This window comes from Triturus cristatus, chromosome 6 (genome assembly GCF_964204655.1).
Source record: "Triturus cristatus chromosome 6, aTriCri1.1, whole genome shotgun sequence".
Classification (NCBI taxonomy): Eukaryota; Metazoa; Chordata; class Amphibia; order Caudata; family Salamandridae; genus Triturus; species Triturus cristatus.
Genome location: NC_140589.1, coordinates 1,220,959,892 through 1,220,987,260, shown reverse-complemented (window position 1 = coordinate 1,220,987,260; position 27,369 = coordinate 1,220,959,892). Strand labels below are relative to the sequence as shown.

Genomic DNA, 27,369 nt, shown 5'->3' with positions numbered 1-27,369 from the left:
CATGCAATTCAAACAATAGTATGTACTTGTTAGATATTAGCATGAAGGTCCACCAATTGATGTGGGCTCTTCTATCCACTAATAACAGTGATGACTTCTATTATACATCCCCCAGTCACAGTTTCTTAATTGTTTGTCGATGGATGTTTTTTCTGTCCTTTCCCTCACACGTATTTCTTTAGCACTGAGATTTCAGGTAGATTCAGAATATGACGGGTTAAATTCAACCTGGTCACTTATTCGGCCGGGAATCGAGTAATGCATAGTTCTAATGATTTATCAAATACGGATTTAACGTTTGATATATTAATCAGAGACTTGACGCAATCGTAATAATTGATTTAAAATAAAATTCCTCGCTTTGTACTGGATACTTACGTACATTAATAATTGTAGTCGGCCGGGGACCATTCTCGTAGTTCCCAGTGTTTGATACATTTGGAATATGAACCCTTCAATTATTATGTCATCATGACCGTTTCAAGATGGCAGCCTGAATCGTTTATTTAAAGATGTTTCTGACCGCTAGCAATTCCTAGTAAGGTACATAATTCAACAGAATACTAGATATGCCACCATTGGTTATTATTATTTCTTATTAATATTCTAAGTGACTTTGACTGTGTCGGTTTAAGTTCATGTTCAACAATTAGATATTACGAGACCCGTTGATTTACAAACATATCCTTAAGATGGCGGCTGAGTTCGTCACGATCGTGACTGCTTTGAAACACACTAGACTCTCGGGGCGGCGTTAAGAATAAAGCCGAACTTCCGGGATCCCCGGTTACACCTCGGCCATACTGAGATGCCGGTGATTTGGACTCATATTCAGACACCGCAAAATATAGGTAGGTCGATGCCTGTGGTCTGCCCATTTTTTAGTATGGACTTAGATTCGTCATATCGTAAAAATAGGTTGTGATTTCGTGTTTGTACTCTTATTTATTTTAGCGCGTCGCGGGCTGATTTACTTTACAGCCCATATCCTAGCACGGAGTGTATACACATCGTGCGTGATCGGTAAGCCATTATTAAGCACTTTCTTTGTTCACATATGTGGTGGCCACTCGTGCAGTAAGCCGTTTTACTTGGGCTAGAATATTCCGTGGTTTTTTCCTACACACGGGAATACTGCCGGTTATATGAGACTTTTCTTGATTAACTTTCTCAATTTAATACTGTCCGAACTAAAGATAGTCTCCATGTATGATGGTTATGATTGCCTCTGTAGCGATATGCTCCGTGTTTCTAAGTCGGGACTTTTTATCATATTGTTGCAGATATCTGGTTTAACAAAAACCCCGTATTGGAATTTACTGCAACTTGTCCAGCCACATTTAGAATGGAACGGAATCATTAACAGTCAGAAGTTATGTTCTAGACCACATGGTTGTTTGATCACAATGATCAAAGTGTATCAGGAGACACAGTGTATTAAATATATACATTGTTTACTTTTCCTTTTGATTGGTAGGCACACAAGACCTTTCCATTGACTGTAAGGTAGGCATGGGATGTCGCTTAAGTTTTGGGTGATATACTGCATGAATAATCCTACCCTTCCCCCTTTATTTCATGGGTCCTTCCCATGTTTTTTGCTCCAGGGTGTACATCATTATTGCTTGATTTGATATGCACAACCCAATTGAACTAATAACACAAAAATACCTTGGTTTTAAAATCCTTTTTATCAGATATACTGATTTCACTTTCTTAGATGTGTTGCATCAGCACCTGCTCCAGGAAATTTTGAGGGTATTGGATGAGGACAATTGAGTTCACTTATAATTCACCTTTTTGTGACTATATCATTGATGCCTGAGTGTTTGGGCTTATATTCTGTTTTGTATATATATTTTCCAGCCCTGAGGAAGTCGCGGGTGTCTTGTCCCGAGCGACGAAACACGTGTTGGCTGGAGTCTCAACAAGAACAACCAATAAATTGTGCATTTGTTTGTATATACTGATTTTGTAACTGATATTATTGATAGTATTCAATTAATATATTAGTGTGTCAGGGCTTGTTTCAAAATTTGTATAGATCTTTTGGTCTGAATGGTGAGGTGTTGGATGATTACCTCCGTCCTGGGCACCTATAGCGGAAACAATTTAGCCAAGAAATATTTACTGTACTTAGTGAGCACCTTTTTATCCAGCTCATAATCATCCCAAGTAGCAACTAACCATGGAGCTATATTATATAGCTGCCCAGCTGCAGTGGGTAACGAAATGGCTAAGTGGCAGCAACTAGATGACACGGCGACCTTGCAGCAGCCGTGGACTCATACCCAAATCTGTCACTTGTTTCATCCTGCGGCCAAGTCCCCACGTCCGTCCCAGCTACATTTAGGATTAGCGTACAGGTGTTATAGGAGGAGCTTGTATCTCACCCGCGCCACTATTCCATATGCCCCGACACTACCACTTCTGGGGACACCAAGAGGGAGGGCGGGCACTTCTGAGGAGGCCCTCACACATTGGCGCACGGCAGGCATAGACACTCTGGGCGATCTTTATAGAGATGGTGTGCTATTAACATTCGAGACTCTGGCAGATAACACTGACTTACCAAAAGGGCAGTTCTTTAACGAGAGCCCTATCGACTCTTTGGTGACAGCCTTGCTTACACACACACTGAAACCAATGATATCCCTCCGTGCCCGCTGGTGAACGCTGGACTGACAAGGAATGGGACAATGTCCTGGCCGGCACCACATATATACCGAGAAGCTCCAAATTCAAATTAATACAAACTTACATCTTACACAGAGCGTATCTCTCTCCCGATAAAATTAACAGATATTTCAATTACTACTTCTGGGTGCCCGTGCTGTAAGCGTCCTGATGCGGACCTTTTTCATATGCTATGGTCCTGCGATTCCCTCCAAAACTACTGCCGCAAAGTCACCGCATCCCTAGCGCTCTGCACTGACACATCCCTGCCGGAAACATGGGAGGTTTGTATATTGGGGATTTATGTGAGGACCAAGAAAATCAAAGAAACATCACGATTTAGAGACATAGGGTTGATAGTTGCAAAACGCTTAATTACGAAGAGATGGAAACATGCAGACCTCCATGAAATGATTAACTGGAGAAGATCACTTGCGGTCTGGGCCCAGGCGGAAAGTACAGCGCTGCACAGGGAGAAAACCGCGGGGCTGTGCAAGTTTCCCATTGCGCAAAATTGGGACACTATACTTTCAGCCTTCAACAACAAGGGAAATGAGGACGAAGACGATACTCATCCGGTTGACACATATTATGTATAATGGTGGCCCTGGGTCACGGGGGACGCGGTATCAGGGAATGGGAATCACCAACTGTTAGAAGCCGCTACATAGCTGTAACCCGAATGGAGGGCCCCTCACCCCTTCCTATCGAATTATTCACTGACACACAACTGCCCCTCAGAATTCTTGCGAAATCAAGCTCCACCCTGGGGAACCCGTTCACTGTGAGGGCAGAGATATACCGATCATCACACAGTCCAGCAAAGGCTATCACATTTATTCATAAATGGCAGCTCCTCTTTTTTTTCTTTGTTTTTAGTAGGTAGTTAGTAGACGTTCAATAGTTAGCATATGTTTTATTGGTACATCTCCATTTCCTCTCTCCTGTTTCTTTTGTGAAACCCCTCTGTTAGGGTATTGCTGCAATTGTACATTGATCTCCATTACGTCTACAGACGACATATGTCATCGCACTGTTTAGGAGACCTCATACTAGTGTATAGGACCAGTGATTTCATTTGCGAGCTGGCAACAATGGTGCGGAAATGTGGGCAGGCAATCATAGCGTGGCATGGTTTACTGCTTGTTGATGCTACTTGTGAGCACTATGACATATTCAGATTATGCTCCTGTAATGTACAGTGTTGAACTGCATAGTGCTCTAATGAGGTTGTATAACACAGGTTTATGTGTTGCTTTTGATTATTATGTAGTGTCATGCAAAATGTAAGCAGAAGCAAAAGAAAGAAATTTAGAAAAAAACAATAAAGATATTTAAATATAAATAAATAAATAAATAAAGCCACAGAATATTGTGGTACAAGAATATCGAGGAACAAACAATTGAAAGGTAAGTGCATATAGTGAAGGGAAGGTGCCCCTTCCTGCACAAAAACAATACTGCAAAGGTGCCTGCGTTGGCAATAGGATGCCAAAGGGCGCTAGCGCAGGTGAAAAGGCAGGAATGTGCCGTATTGCCTTAAATACGGTGCATTCCTGCCCTTTTCCTGTCACGCAGCACAACAAGGTGACTTGCTGCGCTGCGTGTGCTTTTCATAAATCTACCCCGCAATATTTTGCCATAGTTTTCCTTTAAGGATCCTGCTTGGCATGTATCATCATAAAGGATTATTAAATGTGCAATGGCTGCCACGGATCTCCTTACCTGCAACAGGTGGACCAACCATCATGGGAATCGACATGAATCCAAGTAGGAAGCCGATGGCCTGGGAGACATCCTGGGAACCCACCAGCTCAAAGGCAATGGGAGCCATGATGCAGATGAAGCAGCCGTCAAAGAGACCCATGAAGAGGCAGACGGCAATGAGGCTCCCGAAGGCATTGCACAGCGGAATCATCATGGACATCAGGCCAATGAAGAAGAACGAGGCAACCTGTAGGTAGACAAGAGGATTACAGTTGGGTATCTACCTAGCGCCACCACTGCAGACAAGCATTATCTGAATGTCATATTTTGAAGCCCATACTCAATGGCCATTTTTGTATCATTATGTTTACTTGGTGGATGGGAGCTCTACATTTGATAAATCTACAAAATGCTTAAAAAATGATTGAAGTATCTACTTTTTCTGGAATCGGGCACTCAAGATAAGTGCTTCATTATCATTACAAAAGTTTCTTTCTTTATGAATGTTCCCATCAAATTAGGTTGCAGGTTAAAATAAAAACAAAGCTGGCTAAACATAAACTGTAAAATATTACCCGGGGAAACAGCCACTACAGCGCTGGCATCACATCGCGATGCCCTTACAAGGCGGTTGTTACAATGACAACGTTGTTACCACGCACTGCCATTACTACGCACGTCATTACATCGACTTGCAGTAGAAGGCGTGCTAACATTAGGAATAATATAGTTTGCTATTCCAACACCTTCCCTACTGTTACATCGCTGACGTTGGAATAGTAAATTATACATTTCTAATGTCAGCACGCCATCTACTGCAAGTTGATGTAGCGACTTGCATTTTAATGGCTTTACGAGGTAACAACGCGGTCGTTGTAATGACAGCGTTGTTATGGAACGCGTTGTGATGACTCGCATTGTCATATTCTATTACCCGTACATAAAATATATTACCATGAATATTTCGACTGGCATCAAGCAAGACTCACTCCCACCGATTGCAGAACTCTTTCTAATCCACCTCCAGTCATACCAAATTAATGGGCCAGTGCTTAATCATCGATATTTGTGTAATTGTGTCATTTTAACGTCTGATTGATATGTTGCTAGTCCCTATTTATTGTATGGGCATCACACCCAAAGCATGGCAGAGGTCCCACCACCAGCACTGCAGTGGCTTACCTATCAAAGTTAGTTGCCCGTGCTGCTGTGGCTGTAAAGCCGTGGGCCCTGTGCTCACATAGTAGATAAATAAGTGACACAGACACATGGTTACTGCACACATTACTGGCCACGAGCTCGAGCGCTCGGGCACTCGTAACGCCTGTGGTGGATGGGTGTGGGGTGTGAGTATAAGCAAGCCCTTGTAGGAGTGGCTGGTAAAACACTACACTGTGTCCAGCAGGAGTTTTCTTTTTTATCAAAAGTGCTCCCACCGACAAGTTGGGCACACTTTCAGTGAAAATATCACCTCACTGGGGCATGACAGGCCAGTCCACATGTTCTTGTTTCTCTAAAACTTATTTGCAAAGAAGGGAGTTTGTTTTGGGGAAAAATAACAATACAATATTCCTTTTATGTAATCTTCTCTCTGCAGGTAGGGGTCATTTTACATTTTTTCCTCGTTGTCTGTGCCATGCTTTGAATGACATTTGTGGGCAGGAAAGACCAGTGTATGAAGACCCTTCTGATGCAATAGAGCCAGTAGGCCTCTGGTGGCTGTCTCACCAGCAAATCCAACTGAAGGTGGAGCCAGGCTTGGCACTGTCACTGGAAAATGACAAGCGTGTGCCCAGCAACCGGCATTTGCATCTGCTTCTTGCACCCCGGTAGCACTTTGGTAAGGCCCACAGATGCTTGTGCGGCTCCGTCTATAGTATGGACCGTGCCAGTGCATACTCTGCACCTGCGTGATCATGACCGTGTGTTCCCTCATTCACATGGGGGTGTGGTAACATGCAAATGAGGAAAAACGTTCTCTCTGTGCCCTTCGCAAACAGGTCCATTGCGTCCTATATAGAGGTGGCGCACAGTCAGTAGGCCCCAAGGCCACCCTTGAAAAGGAAACTAGTGGAACTATGGACCCCCTAGGACATTACTCTATAGGTGGATACAATCATCAGCAGTACCCGCCTGCAGTTGGATATCTACCCCACCTTTCAAAGGCAGGCTGGACTGCTGCCTGGACAGTGAAAAGTAGACAAGCAGCTTTATACACTCAGTCCGCCTTACACTATTACGCAGTCCTCGGTGTAAGTGCAATTGCACACTGTCTAGGTCTGCGCCGGCACATCCAGTTATCAGTGCATCACAGCACGAACATGCACAGTTCGCCCTCTAATTAATATAGGCCCAGGAGACAATGGAGACTCTGTAGGATGGTTGAAACAGCAATCATATATGAAATTGCTCAACACATAAGCATATTGATGTTGCTCTGAATTGCCCTATGAAATGTAGTTAGGTACCTTATAAGCAAGCATTGGCAAATCCAATTAGTGTGGCTTTTGTACATTGAAAAGATTTTAAGTTTTACTAAAATTCATAACCCTGGCACAGGGGTGTGGAATTTAATAAAATATCTACTTGCCCACGGGACAGGTTGCTTCATGAATCTACTTGTCCTGTAACAAAAACCACCTGTCCCTTTGGTGCCTTGTACTACAGCAACAAATTATATCAGCAATCTCTTTATATAAGAGCTCTGATAAGAGCCTCTCTGATTATGCCAGAGCTCATACCATAGTAGGGTTTGAATACTAGCAATTCCCTTATTTTGCCACCTTTCCACAAATCTGCATACTGGTGCAGGAGATAGCGGTAATCAATAGTTCCCCATTGTAGGAATGCCCTTTTGATTCTGTGAAAACCTACTAATTTGCATGTTATACAAGTTTTTATCAACTCGTCTCTAATATTTCGCCATACAGAGAAAGAATGGTAATTTATTCCTGACACAGGCAGAAGTAAAACTTCTTCCAGGGTTGGGGGAAAAAAGTGGTTGGTGGAAAAGTGCACTTGTTACTGCTCAACAGATTTTCGCATGAGCAAATCTACACATGCGTATCTGCTTGTGCTAAAATGCAGTTCGCAAATATTTTCCAGGAGTACGATTTCCTAGCCTAAATCTGTAAATTCTTGTGAATTCATGAAAGCCTTAAAATCTGCACTAATGCAAGGACATCTACCATTGGCGAACTTATGTGTCTTTCTTTAAGAATTGGACCCCTAGTTAGGTCTGGCGTTAACCAAGAACTTTTGTGTTTATCAGAAATGCTTGCCAAGGATTATTGGCCTAAGCCTCGAGTAGCCTAAAATATATTTCAGAAGTTGTTTTATTGTTTGGGATGCTTTGCAGGGTCCTGAAAATGAGCAAGGTTGGATTCCATGAAAATACAATTAAATGAGGAATTAGAAAAAGTTCTTTGACCATATTGGGTGTAATTCCCTGTTGTGCTGAGTGCCAGCTTTGCCTTGGATAGACTTTATGTTTTTGGTCAAGGAGTAACAAAGTATTCAGAGACCCATCAGAACTTGTAGCCAATATCCTGTTAGAGGAATGAATTGTCTCATACATTATAAAACACACTAAGGTGTCTGGCTCTGCTGATAAAAAAGCAGAACGATGAAGCATTAGCCCAAGGCCTGAGGGACTGCAGCATCAGGAGGATGTGACCAGCCAGCTTATAGCAGGTGCTGAAGCACTTGTAAGACACCAGACTTAGGGTCTGATTTAGATCTCGGCAGACGGGAAGGTCCGTCATAAAGATGACGGATATCCCATCCGTCGAAGTATAAATGCGATAGGATATAATGGGATTTATATTTCAGGAGACGAGATACCCATCACCATTCTGATGGAGTAACCTGTCCGCCAAGACCTAAATCATGCCCTTAGTTCAGTTTCCCGACATGAAATCGGGTCCTCTCGAGTTGGGAGGGCAAGAGGCAGGTCGGTGGTGGGTTGTACCTGCAAGCTGACATAATCGCCTGCTCAGACATTCTGCTGAGGCTTGAAAGGCAAAGCAAGTTGGCAGTAAAAAGCAGGGGTCTACTCCCAACAAATTAAGAACTGTGTCATGTAGCTGGGGTTTACACTGTTTTTCAGACTCATCAAGTGATGTGTTTGAAATATCTTTATCAACAGCTCATAAAAATGAAAGATCCGACTGCTTACCACCAATCCTAATTCGATTCTCCCTTTGTTATGCCATTTGCTACTTTATGAGGTTAATCCTTCTCCTTTGCCACTTACAGTCTTTTCCCAAAACACAAACCTTCTTCCTCGAGGAAGTGCATCTCCCCACACAGGTGTAGCTCATAAAGAATGACTGCCCCCTCCGAACATTAAGTGTAGCTATCCGAGTTCACCTGGGATCAAAGGCAAAACATACCTGGGAAGGAGAGCAGGTCGTAACTTTTGGGAGGAGGAGTGGGGAATCAGAGTAATGAGGATTACAAGAAGATGGTACCAACGACACCTCTCCCACTACTCCTCAATTAGCAAAGAGCTAATTAATTGTATTGTTTTGTAGCATTTGTATAGCACTTACTACCCCTTTGTGGGGAGCTAAACTATTTACCCACATGGACAGGAAGCTATATCATGTAGGGTGTGTGTTTGGGCGGCTGTTGTTTTTGTTTTCTGGGAAGTGATAACCACTGAGGAGCAGTTATGTTAGGGGGCGTAGCACCTGGTGACGTGACGGGTAAGGGTATGTGAGAAATAGATGCACACATTTGAATTGTAATGAGGACTAAACATACAGGCAGAAGGAAGTGTGATAATCAGTGATGTACACCAAAAAAAAGAGGTAATCAGAGAAGGCCCAGTAATCCATATGACAACTTAGACCAGGCACAGGTGGCAATTAAATCAGCAAATGGATGCCAATATGAATTGGAACAGGTGACATCAGCAGCAACCATAACATTTTTTAAGGTAATGATACTGCCTGCTGCTGAAACAATATACCCATGAAAAAGGAGAAAAGCGGAAGAGCAATCAAGGATGGCAACCTGAGTGGAAACTATGCAAACTTTAAAAGCCCTAGATTCCACGTACTCCTGCTAGGCCATGCAGGTAGGCCAAAGGAGGGGTTTCATGCACCAAGCCCTTCTTCAGCTTTCAAAGGTTTCCAAAAGTGGACGAGAACCAAACCTACAAGCCCTAATTGAGGAGTGGCTCACACTCTAGCCAGACTGGCACCCTGCACATGTGGGCGTAAGAGACAATGTACTAGGCCATTTGTTGCCCTGATCAAGACGGTGTTTGCTGACATAGCACCCCAGGTGTATCCACATTTGGCACCTCTCCTGATTCTGGCCTTTTTCCTCTCCCCCTGAACCCTCCTCTTCTCCCACACCCTCACCCAGCCAGGCTTTACACCTTCAGCTCCAAATTGCAGGTGAGATGCCTCAGGAAGGAGTGGGATAAGAGGAGAAATGAAGGAAAGGTGATGGGGTGAAACAGAAATGAAGTTAGCTTAAGGGAATTGAAGATTTAGGGAGGGCCAGGAGAGAATAAGCAGGTGCTGAGGAGCCTAGATTAAAAAAAAATGGAAATATTTGTTAGGTCACCTCCGTGTGCCATCTTAATCAAGATGCTTTCGACCTGGGCCCAGCTTGCCCATGTCTAAAGCCAGCTCTGGCAGTGCAAGAGTGGATTGGCCTGCTTCATGCTACCCTTCTGTCCTCGCCCGTCCATGCGAGCCTAACACTTTTCCTATATCTCAGAGACAGCTGTTCCTTCTAGTTTACATAAGAAAGCATTTTCCCCACCATCTGAAATGTTCTTCCACTTTCATTTTTAGTGGTGAATAACAAAAAAGAGACAATGTGATGAAAGCAGCCTTATCTTGGTTCTATCGTTTCAGCTAGGAGAGCAGTATGGCAGAGATTTGGTAGTTCTCATTTTAATCAATCTTAATCCAGCTCTTGTCCATCTACATGCGGGGCTTTAGAATCAATGAAGAAAACACAAGGCACATCAAAGATCTGTTTACTGAGGCGATTTCGTGTTCCGTCAAATATTGGGGCAGCATTGTAAAGTGTGGAGGTTATGATCATGAACTGGGCCCTGGTGGTGGTGGAGAGCTGTGTCTTCTAGCCGGAGCCTTAATAATAATAATAATAATAATAAACCCACTTTTAGAGCGCCTGGTTACACTCAAGACGGTGTGTCCCCGCGCTTAGAAATGCAACTGCTCCCTGAAGAGGCCGAGGTCCGGTACAGGTCTGGATCCTAGGCTACAAAGAGACAATTATTAGCTTGGGAAAAGGTAAGTTTTTAATTTAAGTATGAATTTAATGGTACCAAGAGGTTTGCGCGACCTCTTACTCTATACCATGCAGGATGGCCAAAGGTGTGACCTCACTTCCCCCTCTCACCCGCTCCTTCTTACCCACTTTTGTTGCTGTTGGCTCCCTGGCACAGATGTGATGGAGGATAGTGAACAGATGACTGAAGCATGCTCACCTCAAGCCTGGGTAAAGCAAGCCAAGTGACTCAAGGGGGGGCTACAAGAAATCATCCCAGAACACGTGTGTGTGTGTCACGAGACGTACAAACGAGAGGAGGAAAGGAGCAGAATAAGTGTGAAGCACAATACAGTTTCAGCAACATGTACCATACTTCAAAAGAAAGAATGTAATACTATGCATGGGGGCGGAGCAAATCCGTTAGGCAGTAGCCCCCCCCAAACTAGTAATGCATCCATCTAATCGGCCACTCACACCACTTACCAGCCTTTGGAGTGTACTAGCTGAACCATCCTTGGGTTCAGTCTGATAACACTGTGAAGAAGGAAGGCCTGAAGATTGTGCAAACCCACCCTGGGGCAAGAAGCTAGCCTCCATGGTGGGATGTGTAGTTTATTTCTTCTACTTCCTTCAAATATGGCAGCTATAATAAATTGCCAAAGAAGAGAAAGCACAATCATCGTCCCTGTGTCCTTAATAGAATTGAACATTCTTGTTAAAGTTTGCTAGAAAAGTTCAATCCTCCCAATCACCTTAAGATTATTATCTTGGTGCATTGCTGCCTTGACCCAGAAACAAGGGGATAGAAACGGAGTGACTTTTACAAGACGCATAATGTGATTATGAGTTGATGTAAACTGTTAAGTAAACATTGTTGTCACAAAGTGTTTGGACATGCAGATTTTGCAGTCACTCATTAGATCAGGGAGCAGGATGGCCATGTTCAACTTGTATGAAAAAGGTTTAAAGCATAATAATAAATCATATAGACTGATCATGGATGGCTTGTTGTCTAATAGGCGCACTAGTGCACCCACTGGGGCCTAATCCCAAAGGTAAATTTACATGTGAGAAAATGTACACATTTCATAATACAAAGCGTCAATCAAACATATTCAGTTTATGATCCTCTAGTTATGATTTTTTCATCTTCTTCTTAAGCACAGTATATTAAATAAACTGAACTTATTCATTAACAATATTATCATCAATATATTGTGAATTCAGTAGACTTGTTCATCTTTTAGTGTCCAGATTTCTTTAACCTCACATAGCACTAAACCCACTTTGTTTTACATGTAAGGATTATTTTTTTGTTTTTTTATTTTTTATTATATATGTATTTGTATTTATTTATTTAAAAAGAGATGGAGCTGACTAAATATAGATAAACAAGTCTACTGAATTCACAATGTATTGATGATAATATTGTTAATTAACGAGTTCAGCTTGTTTAATATAATGTGCTTATATTTTGTATCTTTTTTCCATTTAAGGGTAACATGAGGACTTATCATTAATTAGAATAAATATTATATAGGTGTTGTTATGTCAGAATTAGTCATGTTGTATGTCTGTTTTATGGATTTGTAAATATTATAATTAAAACAAATATTTGTATATGTCATTGTAGCCCTGAAGAAGTCCAAGAGGAAGAAGCGCGTTGGCTATGGTTTTTAACGGATTATGAAGAAGAAGATGAAAAAATCATAAATAAAGGATCATAAACTGAATATGTTTGATTGACGCGTTGTATTAAGAAATATGTAATTTATGTCACACTACTTGAAGTGCTTTTGCTGAACTCTTCCTTGATGTAAAATCATTTGATTTACACAATGTTGGGTGCTGAACCATTATGTATTGATTGATGAGTTAAGGGTTCCTTAACGTTTGGAAGTTTAGGGGAGTTGGTTCTGTGCACCAAAGTTAGTTTTTTACTTTCCCCACAGTAGGATAAGTACGGTCCCTATTGCCTCAATCCGGTGGAGCTAAATAGTTTGAGTAAATTTACACATGTAAGTTTACTCTCACACATAGTAGTAAATTAACTACTTTTGGATACTCACCATTTATAAGTGTAAATTTACTACAAAGTGTAGGTTTATGTGTAATCCACCCCATGAAATTAGTGAGTGAACCCTAATTTCTCACTGTAAAGTTAGTATGTGTGACTTTTTCACAAATAGGTGCAGGTCTAGTTGGTAAAGTTTAGGGAAAGTTACAAATATATTAAACTTTAAAAAATAGAACAAATATTTTCATGATATATATTAATGTAAATTAAGTGCATATTTTTATTTTAAAGTGGAGTACAAAATAAAAACATTCTAGGACACTATTAACTTACTTTTTATTTAAAAAACAAACTTTTTTAAAGGTTTATTTAAAGACATCTATAAACACCTAAAGAGAAATGTTTATATTTATTTATTATGTATTAAATATGACAAATCTATGCATAGAATTAATTTAGATGAAAAAATGTTATTAAAATAATTAAAAGTACATTTTACATTTAATCACATTGATATATATTTTAAGCAGTCAAAGTAAGTTAATTTATGTTAACATTATTTTCTATGGGGTGTTATTTGAAGTCCCTGCCTCCATTATTTTCTGTGGGAGGGTGTGACAGTGCCTGTGGTTAGCCATGGGTGCTGCTGGACTTATTCCAGGTCTGAGCTGCAGTCCATTTACTAGTGTTTTGGGTCCTGTTTGGGGTGCAGCAACATGTGTATGGAGATCTATGCAGTTGTGGCGGAGATCTCATATGGAAACTATAGGTGAGGCGGAGCCCTTTGCATGCAGGTTTATGAATATAATTTTGCATTGCGTGAGTAGTACTACTGGAGTACTACTAATCGCACTTTACAATGCTGTTTGTAAATAGGCCCCACTAAGATTTACAATACTTTTGTCACTGATAAATCGAATAAGACTAATTATATTGTCGTCATTTCCATTATATCGTATTATATGTGTTTTTTTAATGTTTTGTAAAATCCACTAGATGCTTTTTTTGTAGGACTTTCTTTGAATTTAAGTAAAATATTTATAATGAAAATAACATGCGTATTGACCGCGGAAACAAATGAGCCACATTTTTAAAGCCCAAATATTCGAAGGTGCCAGCGTCTTAAATTCTAACTTTTGTTTTAAAATCATCCAGGGAAGCAGCTCCCCGAGTGTCGCTCTATTTACGAAGCTGGCAAAATGTTTATAATATGCGTGCAGTACACAGAAAAGTCAGGAGATGGCAGCATAAGCTTTTAGATAAGTTACGGTCTCATATAAACAGACACCTTCCCCATTGAATAGCATAAACGGAACACTTCTGATATGAACCTTTTTCAACTCAACCTGAAAACACCAAACAGGGGGACATATTATCAAGCATGGCGTTACAATTGTCGCCGCTTTAGCCAGGAGCACGTACAAACGTTACCCCATTTGAAGGAAAAACACAAATTGTGATGTGAGACAGAATTATGTGGTCTTGATAAAGATGGTATTATCAGTTTAAGCCATCGAAACGCGTCGACGCTGTGGATAAGCACAATCAAAGAACCAATACAGATAAACAATATACTGATTTATCAATGTATAACAAGCTTGAGTTCAATATGATGTGCACTTGTAAAGAAGAGTAATTGGATCTTACATCTTGTGTCTGTCTCCATATTATGCTGGTCATAATTGTGGTACACTGTTTAATGTTATTGAGATTGGATTGATATATACTGTATGATGTTTTTTTAATTTGATTTGAAGTATCATGAAATGTTTTGTGATTTTATCTGTTTAATAATGAGAAACACGTTTTTAAATAAAAAAAAAATTATATAGACCTTTCTTTGACATAATACTTTATGCTCTTCAAATTGTAGAACCAAGGGAATTCTCAAACCTTTTACATACGTTTTAGTATATCCTCCATAGGGTAGGCTCACTCAAAACATCCCTGAGCTCCCTCTTCTCAGTGAAGAGGTTGTAGCCCTTAGTGGGACTAGGTTTTCCCACTAAGAGGAGATACCAAGATGATGAAGCAGGCCACCTCTGGTGGGTGAGGGTATTCATCCTGAAAGGGATTTCTCCCACTAGGGAACTATGTGACACTCTAGTCCGTCACTTTACATACTTAGTTTTGAAGAGTTTAGACCCAAGGATTTGTTTGTGTTAATAGTGAATTCTTTAGGGGAATTTTTTCCTTGAAGATCTTTAAATATTTTCCCTTGTACCCTCCTCTCTCTGTTTTTGCATTATAGACATTAGCAGTGTGTAGTGAGGGCTGAACAGGAGGTGTAAAATACAATACATTAACAAATGCAGGATACTACACAGTGGCCATGCTGGAAAGGAATATAGTGGGATATTTATAATAAATGTCGGAACACAGTTTTAGTCCAAAATTGGTAACACCGCGCTTCAACATTTTTTAAACACAGGAATACGGCGCGTATTTACAAAAATACAGCGCACCCCTGGGTTTCCCCTAGCACTGGCTCTAAAAAAGCTGCCTAGCGCCAACGTAGGCACTCTTGCGTCATGTTGCAAGGGTACCTGCACTGCAACAGAGATTTTTTATGTGCAGGAAAGGGACACCTGCCTGCACATAAGCAATATTTAAAGGCGATTTGCTCTTTCTATGTGTATTGCAGAATCCAGCACACATAGAAAGAGCAAAAAATGAGGAGAAATTAATAATTTCTCCTCGCATCGCAATCCAAAAAAACAGGTTTTACCTGGCCTCAGTTTTTGGCGCTCCCCAGCCTTGTAAATATGGGGCAGCATCAAAAAGCAATGGGTGTTTAGGGCAGAACGCCCACTGCAACACCTATTGCATGCTGCTTTCACGCTAAGTGTAGCGCGAAAAGGGTCTTTATTTACAAGGCGGCGTAAAGCCGCGTTAAGTGTCTTAGCGCCGCTTTGTAGATAAGGAGAAGGGAATATTGCCACCAGAACGTCACTAAAAGTGACGTTCTGGTGGCGATATCCCCTTGTAATTATGCCCGTAGTGCGGCCAAGCACACTACCTGTCCACTCATTGCACACGCCCCCAACACACTGCACCAGGATACACTTGAAACAATATACTGGTGTGGGCCCAGAACCTGCTTCACCTCCAACTCCCGGGGCCAGACACAGGCCGGTTCTTGCGCTTTTCCAGCACTGTTGAAAATGGATCTCAGCATCGTTCCTTGCTGAAATGTGGCAAAGTACTTTGACAAGCCATGAGCAAGTGTTGAGGTCAGACTTGAGAGGTCGCGGCAGTGTCCATCTTTTCTCTCCATTCAGATGCCATGTTCTCCTCTCACTAGTGCGACTAGTGGGCTGAGTGGTGTCAAGCATCTTTATGGTATGATTCAACAAAAGGAATGTTGAACAAAACAAACAGTCTTATTTGGTGACCACTTAGTAAGATTAGTATGGTGCTAGTGCTTGACATGTAAATGGAGGAGAAGCATTTTGAAAACTGCATCTCCACGCCAGACAAACCATCATATCACTAATAGGTGCAATGGTAACAAACATTGGCCAAGTGCTTGCTTTCACTTATTGTGGGTTTTGCAAAACTATATGGTTGGGAAAGCTGCTGGGCTTTCCTCAATCCTCACAATAAACATTGGCCAAAAACAAAAATATTGTTTTGGGTGTCAAGAAACCACACATTGCCATAATTGACCCTGGCACTGAATGCAACTACTTTGCATGTGGACGTGTACCTTGTGAAAGGGCAGAATCCTGTCACTCACAGTGAAGTTAGCCAATGGCTGAAGGGGACTGGCCCACTGTCCCGCACTGTATGCTATAGTGGGCGGATGAAACATGTGACTGACACAATAGATCATTTGAAGGGAAGGGCTTACTGAAAATCCCGATAAGTATATTATACATATAATTTTAGTAAATGCCAAAGATCTTGGCTAACGCCAGACCTAAAAATCATGGGGACCCTGATCTCACATTGATCAAAACTTCTGTAAGAGGATGGCGACCTGATCTTACATATGCAAACAGTGGGCTAGGGGCAATTAAGCACATCTTCTGGCTACAGGTAGTAATAATGAATCAAACAGTCCCACCACAAGCCAATTCTCTGCTTGAATATCGACCTTTAGATGGAATTCGACAAGGGTGATTGAGAAAAGTTAAGGGAAATCCTGGAAAACGTGTGTAGACCCCAATTTTTTGAGGGTGGCACAGCCGGAAAAATGCGCATGTGACTTTCCCGTTGGACGAGGGGTCTAGTTGAGTTCTAGCACCATTTCCGTACTGCATATTTACTACTGGTTGGATTATATGCTTTATGCTGTACGGGAGGTATTTGGGTGTGTCTGTGACGGGCTTTTCAATTCTGATATTTGCAGATGATTGCCCTGTAATACCTAGAATGTCTAAACACCGCACCCTAATAAAAGAGTTTGAGGTGTTCTGTAGTACCAGAGCTTTGTTTACCAACCTACGGAAAGTCTAGGCGAAGGTTATTAAAAAGGGGAGGCAATATCCCATTATCTGCAAGATATCTATAAAGGATAACCTATAATCCCCCAGTAATACCGCAACCAGGAAATAATAAAACCTCAAAAACTGACAAGCCCTGGCAATGGGAGAAAATAACATTTCAGGAGCATGTAAATCTACCAAGGAGCACCTGGTTGGTTTCTGGCTTCATAGAACTGGGCCAAAAAGATATTCCTGTGCATGTCAGCCTGTAAACTTTGATTTTTGTGGTATGGGATTGGATGAATGTTAATATCCCATAGGTCAAAAATTTCAAACATGTACTCCATTCAGTCAACCGCCCCTCATAATGGCAAAATCCCAGACTGCTCCGATGAGATTGAAAAACCAAATTGAAACTAGCTCATTGGGACAAACCCTGGTTGGGCAAATTAAAGGCCAATGAAGGTTCAAGTGTGATGATTCAACTCACGGATAGGCAGCAAAAATATTTGGCACTCAGGAGGCAGCGAGACGATTACGAATGGTCCATTAAAACTCTGCAGTTTCCCCGTCCCAGAATTACTGTTAATGGTCGTCCTGGTATTTGCAGGAGCAGAGAAATAATAGGGATTGCAACATTTTGGAGAAAGACATATGGGTATGGGTGTTTCCCCACCAACTTACGTGTGTTTTTACCATGAGTTTGACATGGAAAGCAACAGAAATTAAGTGATTACCTTTCATCATTTGAGTACATTCTGCTATAGGACAGGTAGGTTATCCTAGCAGAGTCGGTCAACCAGGAAAATATGCCTGTGAAGCCTTGCGGTAGTCTCCAGAGATGGATTTGGGGTGTATGTTGGCATCCCGCTGACCCGAACTTGCGGTAGAAGAGCAAGGAAAGCTCCTAGAAGGTAGTCTGGAATTCTGTTTCAGACTCTGGGGGATATTTATAATATAACGTTGGAGTGCGATGTTACTCCAAAACAGGTAACGCCCCCCTCCGACGTTTTTTAAACACTGGGATGTGCAGTATCTACAAAAATATGGCACACCCCTGCATTTACTCTAGTGCTGGTGCTAAAATAGCAGCCTAGCGCCAGCGCAGGCACCCTTGCAACATGTTGCAAGGGTGCCTGCGCTGTAGGGGCGATTGTTTCTGTGCACCTTCCTGCACATAAACAACATTTAAAGGCGATTTGCTGTTTCTATGTGTGAAGCAAAATCCGAGGAGAAATTAATAATACTCCTCGTATCGCCATGCTAAGACCAGGTTGTACATATGGGCCATCATCAAAAAGCAATGGGTGTTGGGGTGGAATGCCCACAGGAACACATTACGTGGCTTAATGGCACCTTGTAAATATGAGGTAGAGAGCAACGCCACCGAAGAGTCAGAAAAAGTGATGCTCCGGTGGAGTTAGGGGCTTATCAATATGCCCCTCTGTGTCTGAATTCTAACAGTAAAGGTCAAAAGCAGTGCATTTGAGACAATATTAAGAAAATGCCAATTGGTTCAGTTCACAGAGGGTACAGAAACCTGCTTATAGAGTTGAGGTCACCTGCCTCATATTCCTTATCTCCCAACTTGTATGGACAAAGAGAAAGGATCTTGAGTCAGGGCAGTAGTCTGCCGGGTCTGGTGGCTCAGTGGACTAATGTGTCCACTGCAGGGGCCTGTGTTTGATCGCATTGTCACAGGATCAAATCCTGATTGGCCCACTCAGCCTTTCATCCATCTGAGGTTGATAAAATGAGTACTGTTGGGTAACAATAAACATCTGTTATTCAGTGCCACGATGCCGCCGGGTGAACGTGTGCTTTACAAATGCATATGTTATGATATGTCATAGTCTCTGCTTGATGCAGGTACCAGAACGTTTGCCTGGTTATCCAGTACCAATCTTGGAAACAAGTCTGTAACCCAATCAGCATTTTATATTATCATGTTTTCTTTTCATTTTATGCTTCTCTGCATAGACTTCAATTCACCAAAGTTAGACGTACTGATATCATACATTCTTTGACCCACCCCCTCATGATATCACAGGGAGTGACGGCATATGATTTTTGAAATCTGTGACAGAGCTGACAATCCAGGAAGTAGCATGCCAACATTGAATTTTAAAGAAATACAAAGCTAATTGTGTTAGATATACAAAAGATACAAAAGCAGCTGTAAATCTTGCAGCCTTGGTGAAGTTTAGTTCAGTGTATAGTGGTGAGATGCACTGTCTGCATAGGTTGGCCACAGACCTGCAGTGTATGCACATCAGGGGAGATTAGAGCAGCACTTACCCAGCTGCTGGGAGGGGTTCTCCATAGAGCAAGTCACTCTGGAATTCTGATGTGAAGTGTTTGATGCCTTTGAAAATAAAAAATATGAAGGTCAAGAATCATTTCGAACAAAATTACAGGTGTTGAGGTCTCAACCTTGGTTGATATTGGAGGAAAAGGCACTTGTCTACTGATTATGCAGTCTTATTTGTGTTCCTTTTCCTAATTTCATTACATTTTCAAAATGTACTTTCAGATAAGTTTTTTGACGTGGAGACTTGCAGAAACTGCGTTGATTGATACTAGTCCATCTGGAAGTGGCATCACTGCAGTGAACTTATTTACAGGGTGGGGGCGCTAGAACTCAGCCAGGGACAGTAAAGGAAAACCCAGGGGTTGTAACAGCGACACTTGGCAGAACTTAATTGGCGTCCACACGCCCCTTCAAACTTCTTGTAAGAGGAGGAGAGTCACCTTTGTAGCCAGTGATGGTTCTGGGGAAAATTCCAGAACTGGAATAAAAACAAAAGCCTTTGCTGTGGGAATTCCCAGAACACACATCTTCTATAAAATGGGGCTGGTAGGGATTGTGAAGGCAAGCTGGGAGCCCAAAAGGGACCAGGTGAAGGTGCCCATAGGAATGCAGGGGTTCCCATCATAACTCGACTTCTGCAAAGAGGACCAAAGAATAGCATCTGAACATTTAGAGGCTACTAGTATGTGTAAGGCACGGAAAAATTATGTCTTAAAGTGGAAGAGTGGCTGTAATACTGCAGAGGAAGATGTGGCCGAACAGAGCTGCTGACTTAGGAACTTGGGGTCCCAGTTCCAATCTCGGCTTTGGCTCAACATTGAGTGATTCTGGTAAAATCACTACACCTCCCCGTGCCTAAAAAAGTGAATCTTCTTGTTCCCGTCTAAGGAGCTCTAATGCTCCTATCCTTCTGAATCCAAATAACAGACTAACAAAGCCACTACTACATTTTTTTTCCTATTTACTATGCTAATTCATAACTAATCCTTTATGGGTTCTGGAGTAGCGTGCTACTCACCTAAAAAGTGCTTCAGCACCTCATCAGGGGTAATAAGCGCTATATAAATGCAGACCTATTTCCCTCTTCTATCCCTCCACTATCCTTCTCAATCCAACTAACTGACTGACATATCCACAACTCAAATTACTTTCATATTTCACTGTACTAATTCACCACTAATCCTTTATGAGGTCTGTAATAGCATGCTACTCGCTGAAAAAGCGCTTTGACGCCTCATCTCGGGTACTAAGAGTTATGTATATGTAATTACATTACAAATTCAAGAAGATGCTTGCTAATGGTGTAATAATTTAACATCAGTTCTCATTCGATGCTATAGGTGGCAGTATTGTCACGTGCTAAGATAGAAGGAGGCGGCCACAGGAGAAACTATGCTGCGTTTAATTCAAACATGGCTTCTAAAAATAAGCATTTTCCCTACCTATTTTTTTGTGTAGGTATTTTAACTGTTTCACAAACATGCAGATAGGCTGGATGTCAGTTCTGTGTGGATGACACCGAAATCTATATAAGATACAAACAGGCACATGCATCAATGTAGGCTTTTGCGATTCCTTAATTGCGATTATTAAGGAATCGCAATTAAGGAATTGCAAAAGCCTATGCATGTAGGAATCGCTATAAAATTAGCGATTCCCAAACATTCCTTAATTGTGACTCGCAAATTGTGAGTCACAATTAAGGAATGCCTTCCCATTCATTCCTATGGACCTAGGCCCATAAGAATGAATGGGAGATTGCATGCCCAATTTGCGAGTAACAAGGTACTCGCAAATTGCGCATGCAATTTCAAGGGTGCAAGAGTGTCAAAAGGACACCCTGTTGCACCTCTGAAATTGATCTGTGCACACATGTAGCGCACAAACATGCCCCAAGGGCATGTGTGTGTGTGTAACCTACAACTTTGAAAAGTGCACTTTAGTGCATTTTTCAAAGTTATTGCAAATTACCAACAAGTACAAATTGATGGTAATTTGCGCCCCCTATTAGCAAAATCGCAATTTGTGATTTCATCATGCATTGCATTTAACTAATCGCAATTTGCAATTCCTTAAATGCAATCGCAATTTAAGAAATCTCAATAATTTGCGATTTCTTAAATTGTGAGAGGCTGACAGGTTGGTGCATCGCAAAAGCCCTTTTTGCAGGTGAAAATGGCCAATTTTTGCGATTCACACAGTTTGCACTCGCAAAAATGGCTGATACATGTGCCTGAAGGATAGGCTGATACTAAAGCATGGATAAAGGAGATCGCGCCTCAGTTAAAAGGCTGCAAAAAAACGTGAAGCTGTTAACCGGGGCCAGACGCAGATTTGGAAATCAAGGGCCACATGTACAAAGCTATTTTCGTGTAACAGTCTGCGAGTGGGGCCGTTTGAAACAGGAAAAATACATTTTGGGATGTATAAATCCCGAATTGCGATTTAGTAACTTGTTACAAAATCGCAATGTGGGTTTTACGAACCGGTATTAGGAAGGGGGCGTGTTAATGTCGTCCCTCCTGAATACCGAATCACAAGGTTATGTACAAATGTTGGTCGCAAAATATTCGCTTTTTAACACCAATTTCACTTTGGTGCTAACACATTCTCAAACGGGAAGGTCCCCTTCCCCCTCCAAGGGACCCCTTCCCCTTTGTGAATGCATGCAAAAACTTTATTTTCAGAGCAGGCAGTCGTCCCACGGTCCACTGCCTACTCTTAAAAAATTTATAGAATACTTTTCATTTTTATTTTTTTAAATGCATCCCATTTTCTTTTAAGGAAAACTGGCTGCGTTGAAAAAAAAACCCTTTATTGAAAAGCAAACACAGACGTGGTGGTCACCCAGCAGGCCACCATCCCTGTGGCTTTTAGAGATTCCCAATGTATTGCAAATTGAGACCGACTTTATGAATATTAATGAGGTAAGTCACTTGCGACCCACTGGGAATTGCAAATGAAACTCAATGGAGTTTTGTAAATTTGTAATTGCCTTTTCCTAATTGCGATTCATATGGAATCGCAATTAGGAACTTGCAATTTCAAATGTTAGTACATGTGGCACTAAGTCAGTGTGTTAAAAAATGCGACACCGAGAAATACAGTTGTTTTAAAAACATATTAGAACTTCAACGCCTCATCAGCGGTAATTAGCGCTATATAAATGCAATTACAATACCGTACTAAAACACAGCACAGTGGAGACGTAAACCACTAGAGAATCTGCTTGTAATAAGTTATTTGCGGGATTGCCTGTAAAACTCATTAACCCTCCTTGAAACCACAGGTTTAATCTTGGAAAAAAACCTGCCATTGTTCTCAGAGCATTCTTCGTCTGACTCAGAACAACACATTAGGATCTCCCAGAGAAATATCACAATTCATGTTTAATTAAGACAGGTATTTCATTGCTTTCCGTATAGAGGTGTCGATTAGCACATAGATACTGTCCAGTCTGTGAATACGTTCTATGTAAATGCAGGTATACTCGCTCAGTCATGATCTGTTCATGTTTTGCTTCTCTCGGCGTCTTTGTTTTACTGCTTTGCACATATGTATCCTCCTCTACGGCATTGTAAAATTAGTAGGAAGTAGGAGTGGTGATGTAATTCTATCAAATGTGGCTATGAAAAGTTCCAGACTGGCAGACTTTGCATGAAAGTATTTCCAGAAATCCTGCTGTAGAGCGTACAGCTGAAGACTAAATGTTTGCATTGTCTGGGGTAGGATCCTACCTATCACTTGTATCTTTCAGTGCAATTCCCTAAGTGTGACAGGTATGTGCAGACGTGGGTCTCGTGCTCACTGCTCACTTTGTCACTGGAAACAAGCAGCACCCGACTAAAAAGCCCAAACTGGGGCAAAATCCTTCCTGGGTTTGTTGTGTGTTCCAGTTTAGATAGGACCTGACTTGGCAGTTGAGGCTGGAGTGTTCCTATTGGGGCAGAATCAAGGCTGGTTTGCATATGCCAGGGTCTAATCTGAGGTGGCATTGTGGCAATGCTTAATTTGGTCCGGTGTTTGCCATGCTCTTTACGGCCACATAATTATTAACATCAGCACTTAACTTTTGACAGTCCACCACATGGTAGCATCCGTCTATTTTTGAAGGAAGCACATCAGTTTAACAATTAAATACACATTTAAAAAATAACTCTAGCACATACAGGCCATTCTTACTGATTTGAGTGGCCTGGAATTTGTCCAAATGGTCACATTTATAGGAGTGTGATGTTTAGTAGGGAGAACTTATACTGGAATGTGGCAGTTCCAGTCAGTAGTGCAAGCTCCTGTGATCTCCTAAGCAATACCTTTGGGCCTGATACATGTTTCTTTTCAAGTTAAGCACTGCATTGTGGGCACTAAATTAATTGTTAAAGACTGAAATTAATTCAAGCATTCCACTCATCACTTTTTTGCCTACTTCAGTGGGATTGTTTTTAGGCAATTTCACTGATTTGGTTTAACTGTGGGACATCATTTCATCTGGGAGTGTTTGGAAGCTTGAAAATGTGGGTGTGTGAAGCTGCACTAAACTGTTCACAGTAGCCTGGCAGACAGAGCCTCTGATCTCACATTTATTACATGTAGTCTGATTCTGCCATGTGCCACAATTCTTGGCAACTGGAAGTTGAAAGAAGAGGGAGCTGAAGATCTGAGGGCCCCCATAGCCCGACAGGTTCTCTTTGGATAATCGAAAACTCTGAATAATCCAAAGATACAGCTAACTTAAAAAACTACCGGCCACTGCAGCATCACACCCTAGGCTTCCATGTTCATAAGCCAAACTGGTGATGGCTGTATTTTCCAGTGAATGCACCCGCTGAGAGACATTCTGGCACATGCATCAACGTAGGCTTTTGCGATTCCTTAATTGCAATTATTAAGGAATCGCAATTAAGGAATTGCAAAAGCCTATGCATGTAGGAATCGCTATAAAAATAGCGATTCCTACACATTCCTTAATTGCGACTCGCAAATTGTGGGTCGCAATTAAGGAATGCCGTCCCATTCATTCCTAAGGGCCTCCAGGCCCATAGGAATGAATTGGAGATTGCATGAGCAATTTGCGAGACCAGTAGGTACTCGCAAATTGCTCATGCAATTTCAAGGGTGCAAGGGTATCAAAATGACACCCTATTGCACCCTTGAAATTGATCTGTGCACATATGTTGCACACACACATTCCCTAAGGGCATGTGTGTGCGCAACATGAAACTTCGAAAAATGCACAAAAGTGCATTTTTCAAAGTTTTTGCAAATTACCATGAAGTTCAACTTCATGGTAATTTGCTCCCCCTATTAGCGAATCGCTAATTTTTTTTACTTTGATGCATTGCATTTAAGGAATCTCAATTTGGGATTCCTTAAATGCAATCGCAATTTAAGTAATCGCAATTTAGAGATTCCTTAAATTGCGATTTTTGCATTTGGGATGATGCATCCCAAATGCAAAAATACCGGTCGCAAAGGGGCAGATTCTGAGAATCTGCCCGTTTGCGACCGGGTTTTCCTTTGATGCATGTGCCTGTTAGTGATTCAAGAATTGCAGATGAACTGTCATGGTTCCCTTTAAATAGTTATGAAAAGTTGGAGAAATAGTGAGAAATAGGGAGTACCTTCACTGGTCTGAAATATGAGAAGAGCTAAAATTACATGCATCCTGAATGAAAAGTTGAAGTTCCCTAGAAGGGGAAGGGTCTGAGAGGCCCTTTTCCCGCTGCTGCTGCTCCCGCGCCCCCTCCCCCCGCCATTACCGCTCACGCCTACTAGCTCCGCTTCCCTCCCCCTCCCCTATTTAATGGCAGCCACTGTGCGGCAGGCAAGCTGTCTGCACCCCTCTGCGACCTGACTGCAACCAGCGCCAGGGACCCTGGATCTCCGACCTTCCAACGCTACGACCCAACTGCCCTCCTCGCACTCAACCTTGGAAGGAACAAAAACTGCCAGCTGTCGACGCTGAACACCACCCGTGGCCAATTCTCCTGCCAACATTGCCGACACTCCTTCACCATCCACAGCACCCCCATGACCTCCGCACCCATGCCGGACGCCCGCATCACCGAGACCCTGAAATGCATCCTCCACAATGTGCATTTCCCTGCACAAAAACACCGTTGAGATCTGGGATCTCCTCGACACCCTTCTCCAGACACGTCTTCTTCACGGAAATCTGGACACACGCCGCCTCCGCCCCTGACATCGTCACCGCCATCCCCGACAGCTACAAGATCCAGAGGAAGGACCACCCCCACCGCCCAGAAGGAGGACTCGCCATCGCACACAAGAGCTCCCTCCGACTCTCCACCTCCAGCACGAGCGACACCCTCTCCACTTCCAGATCCTGACCAGCCCCAGAACCACGCTTCGTGGCACCCTAGCTTACAGACCCCAAGGGCCTCGCGCTCCTTTCACCACTGCTATTGTCAAACTCATCGCACCCCATGCCATCACCACCACAGCCTACATACTCATTGGAGACTTGAACTTCCACCTCGAAAACAACAGCGACCCGACTCCACCACCCACCTGGACAACCTCGCCATCCTCAAACTGGAGCAGCTCATCACCACCCTCACTCACAAGGCTGGACACACCCTTGACCCCATCTTTGTAGGAGGGACCAACATTCACTTCAGCCACACCTCGCAGTCCCTCTGGACAGACCACCACTGCGTACACTTCTCTTTCAGCACCACCACCGTTCACAAGCCCGCCACAAAGGAATTGGAACAAGGTCACAGAGGAGCACCTCAACTGCACCCTTCGCCACGACTAACGCCAATTCTGCAGCCACGGAACTACACCACTGGATCACTAGCAGCACAGGCAAGCTTGCACCCCTCTGCCACCTCAACAGACATCACCCCCTGAAAGCCGGCTGGTTCACCACCGACCTCCAAGTAGCCAGACGCTTCTGCAGATGTCTCGGGAAACCATGGAGAAACAACAAATCCACCGAAGACCAGGCCACCTACAAGCACTCCATGACAGAATACTACCAACTTATTGGAACCACCAAGAGGACCTTCATCCGAAACAAAGTCCTCACCAACACCAGCAACTCAAAGGAACTCTTCAACATCATGCAGCAGTTCACCAAACCCACCAGCAAAGCCAAGGACATCACACCGTCCCAGGACCTCCGTAACAAACTTGGCTCCTACTTCCACCTGAAAATCAAGGCCCTCTACAACAACTTCAGCGAACAGACTGCAGAAACCACCCTCCCCTCCACCAATGACTGCCAGCCCACCATCACCACATGGACATCGGTCACCACCGAAGATACCACCACGACCATGAAGAGCACCCACTCAGGAGCCCCCACGGACCCCTGCCCGCCTCACATCTTCCACAGAGTCGCCACAGCCATTGCGCCCGAACTACGCCACATGGCTGTATGATGATACAACGTGGTATGTTACATCGCGGTCTTGACAACGCAAGTCGTTACATCGACTTGCGTTGGAGGGCGCTGGACTTAGGAATAGTGTGAATTACTATTCCAACTCCAGTCTGTGCGGACAGTAGAGAAAGTGTTGGAATAGTAATTCACACTATTCCTTAGTCTAGAGCACCCTCCAGTTCAAGTCGATGTAACGACTTGCGTTGTGAAAACCACGATGTAACCATACCACGTTGTAATGGTTGCGTGGTAAAGTATGTTTCCCACGCCACACCATCAACGCCAACTTAGAATCCAGCATCTTCCTTGACGACTGGAGGCGGGCTGATGTCAAGCCTCTCCTTAAGAAACCCTCGGCTGACCAGACGGACCTGAAAAACTACCGGCCTATCTCTCCTTTCCTAAGCAGCCAAAGTCACCGAGAGATTCGTCAACACCCAGCTGACCACCTTCATCGAAGAGAAAGCCATCCTCAACTCCTCCCGGTCCGGATTCCACAGCAACCACAGCACCGAAACCGATTTCCTCGCCCTCACCGACCACATCCGTGTGCTAC

The 27,369-nt window shown here is 42.7% G+C and overlaps 1 protein-coding gene across 1 annotated transcript in view; it reads right to left on the bottom strand.

The window, feature by feature from the left end:
• The window catches only part of SLC16A10 (solute carrier family 16 member 10), a 369,749-nt gene that overhangs the window by 30,837 nt on the left and 311,543 nt on the right, over positions 1-27,369 (bottom strand). Inside the window, exon 5 of the mRNA XM_085612135.1 lies at positions 4,402-4,630. Coding sequence (XP_085468261.1) covers positions 4,402-4,630 — 229 coding nt within the window. The remainder of the gene's footprint in view (positions 1-4,401; positions 4,631-27,369) is intronic.